Source organism: Sinocyclocheilus rhinocerous, unplaced genomic scaffold, assembly GCF_001515625.1.
Source record: "Sinocyclocheilus rhinocerous isolate Xijiao unplaced genomic scaffold, SAMN03320098_v1.1 scaffold185, whole genome shotgun sequence".
NCBI classification, from domain to species: Eukaryota; Metazoa; Chordata; class Actinopteri; order Cypriniformes; family Cyprinidae; genus Sinocyclocheilus; species Sinocyclocheilus rhinocerous.
Genome location: NW_015662163.1, coordinates 735,308 through 745,982, shown reverse-complemented (window position 1 = coordinate 745,982; position 10,675 = coordinate 735,308). Strand labels below are relative to the sequence as shown.

Sequence of the window (10,675 nt, the reverse complement as noted above, 5' to 3'; positions counted from 1 at the left end):
TATATATATATATATATATATTATACCCTCATTAAATGAAAATCCTAGAATCGCCTCTGGGTGCAAACATGAGAAAATCTGTCACAGCTGATCACATGCGATCTGATTAACCAAGATGGATGTTAATATCAGGTGTAAACATGGTAAACAGGAAAAGGATCCAGAAATAGATGCAAAATTAAATGTGGCACTCTGACTGACGAAAGTGACATGCACTAATGAGTGAGTGACCTCCCGCAGTGCTGCAGAGAGTGAAAATGTACTGTGGCCAGGAGCAGTCTAATTTCATGAGCTACAAATACCACGAGGTCATGTTGCCACCGAGAGCTGCCAAATATCACAGACAGCATTCATAAAGAAGCTCAATTACCAATGCAAATTTAAGCATGTTAACAGTCAAGTTAATTCTATCGGCTGAATTTCTAAAACAGCACCAATCCACCTCTTTTTAGTTAGTTTTGATTGGCTGGCTATTGCATATGGCAGATAGTGAGAAAAAAATGTGGTTGTGGCAAAAGTACAGTAAAGTAAATAGAGTTTTGTCTGTGCAATCACTGAATTAGCGCTAAAAGCGGATAATACAGCAGAGCAATCTCAAAATCTACCAAAAACTTATTCTACCATTCCAAAGTTTGAGGTCAGTAAGATAAGAAATGTGTATTGGAAAAATATTAAACTGTAATAATATTTTACAATATTACTGTTTTATTATATTTTTGATCAAATAAATGCAGACTCTTATTTCAAAATCACTTTAAAAATCTTATCGAACCCAAACTTCTGAATAGTAGTGTAAATGCTTAATGATCTAGTATAGCATATCGACCTTAGAGAACCTGAGAAGCACTCACTACCCAGCCACGAACCACTCATAAAATTGTTGCTCATGAAATTGAATCCTTACTTTTTTATCTCAGTACACCTTTCATCAGTTTCGAAAAGTTTTCAAGAACTCATAGATGCACCTTCATTAATTTAATATGAACTGTGTGGATATTATATATAGATCACACACACACACACACACAAACACATACACACACACACACACACAGGGCTTACCTGTAATGTCGGGTGTCTCTAAGCGCTCTGTTGCTGGGGATTCTCTCGCTCTCTCTTTGATTGAAGGCATACAGACTGTAGGGGTCCTGGCCTGGCTTCCATCTGTGAGCACTGAGGTAGCTTTTTTCTTCAAACTCTTCCAGCAGGTCATCCCACTCAGCATCTGAGATCTACAGAATAATGGAAACACAGCAGATTAATTGTAATTATTTAGCCTATTTATGTTTCACTGTCTGTTGTCTTGTTCCACAGAAATGCTTGAAGTCAGTGACACTTCAGGTTACATAAGTCATCCCTATAGGTCTGAAATCCTAGCATCTTTGAGTTTCAAATCTAAAAATAATAATAATAATCCACTGCGAAACCCAAGACTCTGATATGAGCATGTTCACTTGGTGGAAAAACACATTCAGTAAACTATTTAAAAGAGTGGGGAAAAGTAAACAAAGTTGCTGTTGGCAATATTCTCAATTATCATAAGAAAGTCATTAATATTTAAGCGTTCTGCAGCACCATCACACCAATCCCCTCAAAATATGAGGCACACAGCAAGCTGTAGTCACGAATATTGAGGGTTGAACACACTAACGTCTTGAAATCCATAAGGCCATATCAATCATAATTTAATAAACCTCCACATTCTGCACCGACAGCAGCTTGGGAGTTTCCATGTTTTCCCACTTATTATTTCCTTGAGCTTTTTTGCTGATGTTAGACCATTAAGGGGGCTGGAGGCTGTTGGTTATGGTTGGGGCTGGTGATTACCCATGCCAGCAGGTTGCTAGTTTCTCCCCAGACGCCTGTATGAATGCTGACTGATGATGATGCCTCCTTCTCTCCTGCGTTTCCAAATGCAGCTACTGCCCTCCATGGAAATAACTGCCACTACCATTCGAATTTGTATAGAGATTCTGCTTATAACAATAGCAAGGGTTGTTACAATGAAAACACACATCATAAATCAATAAGCCATGTTTATGACAGATGCCGTTTCAGAGGTATTGCTAATTAGGAGGACGAAAGGGATACAGAGAATATGATGACCTTTTTTGTTTTGTTTCATTTTAAAAAAGCACAGAATTTTTCCAAATTTGCACTTTAATGAAGGTCATGTGCAGACATGTAAAGAATAAAACAAGTATAATCAGAAAAAGTATTCTTAAATTTAAAAAGGTACCCGAAAAATAAAAATATGCAAAAGTCATCAAGCACAAACCACCCCTTAAAGGCCAATTCACACTACGCCAACAGACGCAGACCAATGGCGACAGCCAACCAAAAACAGTGTCACTTCTCAGACATTCCAAAACCAGACAAATGCTGATTCAACATGTTCAATCGGCAAAAACAAGCGCCAACTAAAGCCAACAGAGGTAACACACTGATCTGGCAAAACCCAATGAGCGTGTCTTGTTGTCGTTTGTCTGCATCTGTCAGTGCAGTGTGAATTGGCCTTAAAAGTTCCCACTTGGAATCATTTCAAGAAACTTTATACTCTTTTTTTTTGCCATAAAACAACAGCATTAATATAGAGCTATTAAATTGTACTTCTAGAGTGAGTGGACTTCAGGGCATTGTAAACACAATGAGTTAAGAATTCACCAGTGACCTCACACGTCTTTTCACAGTATTGCGTGTGTGCTTGGGATGTCATGGCCTGCTGCTTTACAACAGCCACAACAGCATCTTTACAGCCAGTAATAACGGTGGGTAATTGCACATGTTTCTTTAGACTGCTTAGCATGATAATGGCTGGACTTTCAATTCCACTCGCCAATTCAGTCTCCAAGTCATATCGTTATCAGATAATATTGGTTGTTTCTGTCTGTCTAAAAGTCAGGCTGATATTGAAATGCAGATACACACATTCTCATAATACAAACAATATGTAAATGTTCTCATTAGGGATATGCAAAACTACATATTTTCAAAATCACATTTGAATAATTAGGGACCCCAATTAAACAAGTCTCTCACAGAGTCGATTTTGGACACAAGTGGACACAGTGCAACATAATGAACAGAAAACAGACATGGTTTTTAAAAGAGTTAGAACATAGGTTTAGAAATGCAATGCCCACCGTGAGGCACTAAAAAACTCAGTGAGCAACAGCTAAAGTAAACAGCTAAAGAGCAACTTGCCAAATTTTGCTATAAGTTTGATTGCATCATATAATAATTGCTGTTAATAGTGTTCATCGTCTGTTTGATTACGTCTTTAATTGATTTTTCAGTACATTTCTGCCATATGTACATAAACTGAGTCACCACTGATAAGCTACTACTAAATATTGTAGAAACTTACTTTTCTGTAAAGTTGCTTTGCAACGATTTGTATCGTAAAAAGCGCTATACAAATAAACTTGAATTGAATTGAATTGAATAAAGATGTCTGTCTGTGTACATAGCCCAATAGGCTAAACAATGCAGACTCAATCCAAGGACGCACAGCTCTTCAATTGGTTTGCTGGCAGATATTCAACAAATATATAGGCTAATTATCTCTAACTTTTATTGCACAAAACTCCCATAGTCTCACAAAAACTGGGATATTTATTTGTATTATGTTTAAAAATAGGCCCAAAAAAATACAGTACTTGAAAAGTGTCAAAATTCACAACATGCAAAACAATCCTCCATCTATCCACCCATCCAGAAAAATGTTGGAAAGTACCCAGATGACCTATTACTTCTGCCAAGATTTTGAAGTGCACATCTGATGGACCCTTTACCATCTCATCAGGTCATGGGAGACGCGTTGTGAATGGCAGTGAAGCAACGCAACTGACACTGGTAGGCCACGTGACAGTAACAACATGGCGGATTTAGTATGTCCACATTTCATTCATAATACCTATATTCATATAGAGTGTACTTTTTTAAATTGTCACAAAGTAAGTTTCACACCAAAAATTATGCAATTTAGGATGCAATTAGTGTGTTCCAAAATCAGCTAAAATATAAAATATGTTTGATATCCTCTGACTGGATGGATTCATAGTCTGAAGCTAAACAAATATACACTGCACAATTTTCTGTGAAATTTATTAAACTGGACTGCCTAAAATCTGCAAACTGACTTTCGGCAATTAGCAATGACTCACACATACTGCAAAAAAAGTTGTGTAGTATATTATGCCTAGTATGGTCCAGTCTTTAGTTCTTATTACTCACAACACCACAGGCACTTCATCCATTCTGAGTTTGTCTAAAACGGCCTAGCAACTTTAAAGCGACATGCCAAGTCTACAGGCTGAGCTAATGTTTAAATGACAAAAGGTGAGAGCGCTAGTAAAAATGTAACATCGTTGTTAATCTAGACACTTTGGATTAGGGCACAATGACTCACTGCAAAAATTATCTCTTTTAATGATTAAGCATACTCAGTAATAGAAACAGAATTTAATTAGCACATGAAAAAAAAAAGATGACAGGCTCTGAATCAATGTGTCAAATTTCCTATCTGCTTAACAATTTTATTCGCCTTCAAAAGGCAACGTTCGCACACCCACCCACACGCTCCCCGCTGAAATCATTAGCTCCTTGATGCTTCACAGTCACTGATCAGGGCATCTGAGCTGTACCACGTTTGGGGCTCAGTGTTCCCCCGCTCCCACAGAGCTCAGCCTTCTAATGAGAGGAGGACAGACTGAGGAAGTGGTAATTGGATCCTCCCTGTCCTGTCGTCTGTACTCTGTATGTGTGGTTCCTTTTTATAGAGCGTTCTACTCCACCAAAGCCTCTGCCTTCTTGCAATGCACAAAACCACACATCTGAAATACTTTTGAAATCCTGCTCCTTTTTTTAAAGGCCTCAGCATACTCTCAGCAGGTACAGAAGCCGTGCATGACTGTAAAATTGGTCTGCGGTGTTGCATTAAAATGATTCATTCCAATGTTCTGTCAGAATTCATGTGCAGGCAAATGATGAGTCCATCAAACACCATCTGTCCGGTCTAACACCTCAACGCCAGTGACACGAAGCCTCTGTGAATATACCCCACAACAACGTCTGCTTGTGTAATCTGTATTGTGGGACATATCTGCCATGAATCATGGTAATAGCAGATGTCATGGGTGATATCTCAGTCCTCCCTCCCTTACCATTATAAAGATAATGCATCACTCTGCTGATGGGGGAGTATCTCCCCATCGAATCTGAGTGAGATGTCACCACCATTTGATGAATGGTTTGAACACACTGGCCACCGTGACACACACCGCATTCACCTCAACAGCCGCTGAGCCAACCCTGTATTTCACATTCCTCCTCGCCAATAACAGCTATTGCAGGTTCAGCCTTCCCTGTCAGGGTTATTACAGAAAATAGATATTGAAGCAAACAGCAAATGGAAACATGATGTTCAACACAGAATACTAAAGTAGGCATTTCTCTCCCAGCGCTTAGTTGTATTTAAAGGGGGAGTGTCTGTAAAATCGATCTCCCGGCGGTTTTCAAGGCCACATTAACTGTTTAACTTATTTTTTGTTTTACATACTCACACAAGGATGTACAGAGAAACTGAGGAAAAAAAGTCAAATCCATCACTACTGAAGCATCCACCGGCTAAGAATTCTTTCTGCATTCCTTCTGAGATAAATCCGGTCATTATACCATAAAAAGTCCATCATTGTGTCTGTACAGATGTAAGGAGCATGTGCGAACTGTTTTTATATTTCCGTTCCTATAGAGTGTTGCTCAGTGTTGAGATATATTACACCATACATCATGTTTCATACCCCATTACCCTCAGTGATACTTTATTGTCATATACCAGCCGCTGTTTGAATGAAAAACTGACTTACAAGATGTACAAGACTTTGCTGCAGATTTACGCTTCCGACAGCAACAATGCAGCAGCTAGATCTATTTATTAATGCAACACATATGTGCATCATCTCGCTTTATGGTGTTTGTGAATATCCTTGACCTTCTGTTCCCATTACTTTCTATCTTAGTCTTTATAGATATCGAACAAAATTTTGGAATTATTTATTGATTGGTGCCTCCTTGTAAAATCCATAATCTCACACATGAAACTAACTATTTTATATAGCCTTTATATATCTTACATCTTAATAGGAAACATAATCTTGAATTAGTCTTATGGGGAGAGAAATATATAGAAAAGTAGTTCAAACATCTTGAGTTTGCTTATTGATAGGCTTAATGAAGTTCTTTAAGAATCAGTTTTGTCCCAAGTGTTTCTTCTTAAATGTCTCAAAGAAGAATAAAGTGAGATGAAACAAATGAGACAGCTGCTTACAGTAAGAATATAGAGATATAAAAATATGGCTGGATCAGAACTTTGACGACCGTTTCGTGAACCTAGGAGAGGAGGTAATTCTGACTTTGCTATGACAATCTGGCGCTTCTGAATCAGCTACTGTTTTGTTATTAGTTTATGTATTTGCTATTGACTGTTCAAATGCTGAGTTTTGCGCATCGTGTGTGTGTGTGTGTGTGTGTGCACGTGCGTGCGTGTGTGTGTGAGAGAGAGAGAGACAGGATCACATCACAGTGAAGTCAGCTGTCTTAACCGTGGCTTTCGTACTGCTAACACATACCAGCTTCATCACTGTGTCTGTCACGCGACTCTGTTCCCCTTTCGGGCTCTGTCTTTACATTTATTTTGAAATAAATGTAACTGTTTTTGGTTCACAATGCACTGGGTCAGCTGGCCAACAAAGCTTAATTTCTGTCATTACTTAATTGCCTGAGAGATTTAAAAATATGGCTGGATCAGAACTTTCTTTGTCTTAATGAAAATAAGACTGAGGTTGCTGTGTTTGGTCGTCCTGGGGATTTAAGTGCTTGTGTAGATGCACTTGGTAATTTAGGTTTGTATGTTCGTCCATTCACCAAGAATCTTGGTGTGATTTTTGACAGTGCTTTTAAATTTGAAAAACAGATTAGTTCTGTTGTAAAAGCCAGTTTCTTTCAACTGAGACTGTTGGTTAAAGTCAAGCCCACCTGCCACGTAAGGAGTTTGAAAGTGTAATTCATGCTTTTATAACATCTAGACTATTGTAACTCTTTATATGTTGGTTTGGATCATTCATCTCTTCAACGCTTACAGTTAGTCCAGAATGCAGCAGCTCGGCTTCTAAACTGGGACTAAAAAGTATGAGCACATTACCCCTGTCTTAGCTTCACTACACTGGCTTCCTGTCCGCTTCAGGATTGATTTCAAGATGTTATTGTTTGTTTTTAAGACTTTAAATGGGTTGGCACCTGCTTATTTATCAGAGCTTTTACATGTCCACACTCCTGTTAAAGCGCTGAGGTCGTCCAATCAGGTGCTCCTCGATGTTCTGAGAGCCAGGTTAAAAAATAAAGGGAAAAAAACGAGCTTTTTCAGTGGTGGCACCTAATTTGTGGAATAGTTTACCTGTACACATAAGAACTGCTCAGACTGTTGGAATTTTTAAGTCATTACTTAAGACACATCTGTATTCCTTGGCTTTTATTTCGAGCTGAGCTGAGACATTGTGATGTTTTTACTGTATTTGTCTTGTTTGTGTGTGCGTTTTTCCGGATATTGTTAAGCACTTTGGTCAACCATGGTTGTTTTTAAATGTGCTATATAAATCAAATTGAACTGAACTGAACTGAACTGATATAAAATTAATGTGGATAACATAGTGCACATAGGCTAATTTGATTTTTGGAGGAATTTGATTTTTAAGTTCATGCTGAAATTTCAGAAGGTATCCTGGCAAACAGAGACTTTTCTGAAACTCCAGACCAGATGAACCACATGAGAGATTATTACCTGTCAAGGGAAAACAGAACACTTTCTCCTAAGAAATAAACCTTGATAAAACTCATTGCTGTCTATGAGAAACAAATGAGAGAGATCTCATTTGTGATTTGTCATTCCTGTGGGGAGTCAAAAAGTGGCTGATGAAAGCAAATGTCAGAGGTACAAATGTAACTGGTTCGTTTATAGCGTTAATTACAACCATTTCTTAAATATTTACTTTTCACTCAATAATCTAGATTGAATATCTACTCCCTCTTGTACGCACATAATTACATTAAAGCCATTTTCGTGCGTCCATCATACTGACTGATAAATTCATGCTTGAATAGAAAAAGAGACTAAATTAGCTATTACAGAATTATATTTGTCAACAAACAAATGTGAAAAGGTTATCGCAAAGCATTTTATGTCGTCTCCCGAGGGAAAAGTAAGCTAAATTTCTCCTTGTGGTTCAAAATAAGTTCAGAAAAGGAATTCATCTGACTAAACCTTCCTCTTTTCCACACCCAACAAGATTTTAAAAAACTATACTGGACTGCTTTGCCCTATAAAAAAATCTGTGACTTGACTTGATTGTTGGCTCAAGTATCGTAAAGTGACGCACCTTACCAAATATTTTCTGTCAGAACACGAAAAACAAAGAATTAAAGAGTTACTGACAGGTTTTAAACACAAATAAACCACCCAAATCAATCCATTTCGTCTACGAGGTTTGTTATTTCTAACCTATCATGATGTATCACTCACCTCTTTGACTTGCGGTTGCTCGTTTCTTTGGTCAGGTAGTATTTTGCGGCTATTCAGCAATATGAAATAGAGTAAAGCGGCTATCCAAAACAGCGCTGCGAGAGCTAAAGTCAGCTTTCGAGAAAACCTCTTCATCTTCAAACGGCCGTTAACGATTCATTTCAGTTTGAAAACCATTCGCGCGCTCCTCTCTCAGCGAACGAAAGGCGAATTGTGTCCGCGCGCTGCGCTCGCGCACTTGCCCCTAGTGCCTAATATCCAGGAATGAGGTTGTTGCTCTCGTGCGCAGCGCGCTGACTTGCTGAGACTGTGAGTGACGCTGGACGCTGTCCAGCGCGATTAAAATCATCCTGTGTACCCACCGAGGTACCGACAAAATGTGAATGAGTTTAGCACCACCTACCGCGGAACAGCGCTTTTACGGACCTGCCTGTTCTTGATGCGCTTCTAACGCAGTAGACTCGCTCTGAATTTCTCTCCGTTATTTGTGAAATGGGCTTTCAATGAGCAGGGCTCCCGCTGCGATGGGAAGTCTGGAAATATCAGAGGATTTTGTAAATAGCGATTTGTAGTCTTGCAAAGCCATGGAAAAACATAAGTAGCCTACTTAAGGAAAGTCATGAACATTTTTATGATTACTAAGGTAATTCACACATATAAATTAGTTCAGGCTAGAAAATGATCATTGTGAGTCTCTATGAAAATAATTTTATCTTGTAATCACCATTGACTAAACAACAAACGGATTTTTTTCCACTTAGACAGGAAAGGTTTGATTAGCTATACACAAAAAGTGTCTAATAAGAGATTTTGATTTTATTTGTCATGTATGGGTCGCTTTATCTAAAATACAAGAATATAAAATAAAATATGAAATATTACTGTAGCTATTTAAGAATATAAGATAACCACAATAGCATTGAAAACCTCATTCACATAAGTATCAGCCCATTACTAACAAAGCAGGGCAGGCCATTTGGCTTGTATCTAGTTTAACTGCAACAAAACATTTGATGCCACTAACCTAGTAAACACTTAATTCCAGGTGGACATTTTCCCTTGAAATGATTTCGGACAACTCTTGACATTTCTTGTTACACAATATGCATCAGAGAGCTACTATACAGACTGTAGGCGGATGTGCCATCTGAGGCTGAGACTAAAGTTGATCCATCACCATTTCATCCTTGAAACAGGGCACTTAACCTTAGGAGGACCGTCTTAAATAATCGCACTGTAAGACAGTAAGGACAAAATTGACAGGTAAATGACAAATTGTTAATTAAGCTTTGCTCAAGGACACCAGGATCATCAAGGACTGCTAATCAATTCATTTATAACAGCTATATTTAAAAACTAAATAATTTTATATGATCTGCACAGGCTCTTATAAATAAAGGTTTCAGTTACACTTTATTTTAAGGTGTCCTTGTTACAGTGTAATTATACATATACTGAGCAATATTAATTAACTATGTACTTACTATATGGCTAGGGTTAAGATTAGGGTTTGGCTTAGGGTTACTTGCATGTAATTATGCATAATTTATTGTTATTATAATAGTAAGTAACATGTGTAACAAGGACACCTTAAAATAAAGTATTACCAAGGTTTCTTATTGGCATCGATGGTTCCATGAAGAATCTTTAACATTCATGGAACCTTTCCACCTTTCCATTCCACAAAAGTTCTAACGAAGAAGGTTCTTCAGATTATTAAAATGTTCACTTCTATGCTTCACTACTAAAATATTTAAAGAACTGTTCACTGAATGGTTCCAAAGTATTTTCAATGGAATGACTGTGAAAATCCTTGTTTGGAAGCATTATTTTTTAAGAGTATATAAAAGATAAATGTAAATAATTCACTAAAAGCCAAGTAAAACTGATAAGACCACCTGTAAAAAATAAGTTTGAAGAATACAGACCTATATTATGCAGGCTCTGTAGTGTCTCAGAGTCATCCTTGTTAGCGCCTGCTGAAGCATGACAGATATATGAAAGCACATAGTTGGTTTCCTCTTCAGTCGCTGGGCCTGAGGGAGCACATTAGCATAGTTCTAATTAGCTCTTATGCCATATGTTAAAGGTTGAATATGC

At 37.9% G+C, this 10,675-nt stretch overlaps 1 protein-coding gene across 2 annotated transcripts in view; it reads right to left on the bottom strand.

The window, feature by feature from the left end:
* galnt14 (UDP-N-acetyl-alpha-D-galactosamine:polypeptide N-acetylgalactosaminyltransferase 14 (GalNAc-T14)) overlaps positions 1-8,906 on the bottom strand; it is a 47,127-nt gene extending 38,221 nt beyond the window's left edge. For both annotated transcript variants that reach the window (XM_016537579.1, XM_016537580.1), the window contains exons 1-2: positions 8,576-8,906; positions 1,063-1,232 (exon numbers count right to left, since the gene is read on the bottom strand). In XM_016537579.1, the coding sequence (XP_016393065.1) occupies positions 1,063-1,232; positions 8,576-8,710 (305 nt within the window). In that variant the 5' untranslated portion in view covers positions 8,711-8,906. The remainder of the gene's footprint in view (positions 1-1,062; positions 1,233-8,575) is intronic.
* Positions 8,907-10,675: the final 1,769 nt, after the last annotated feature.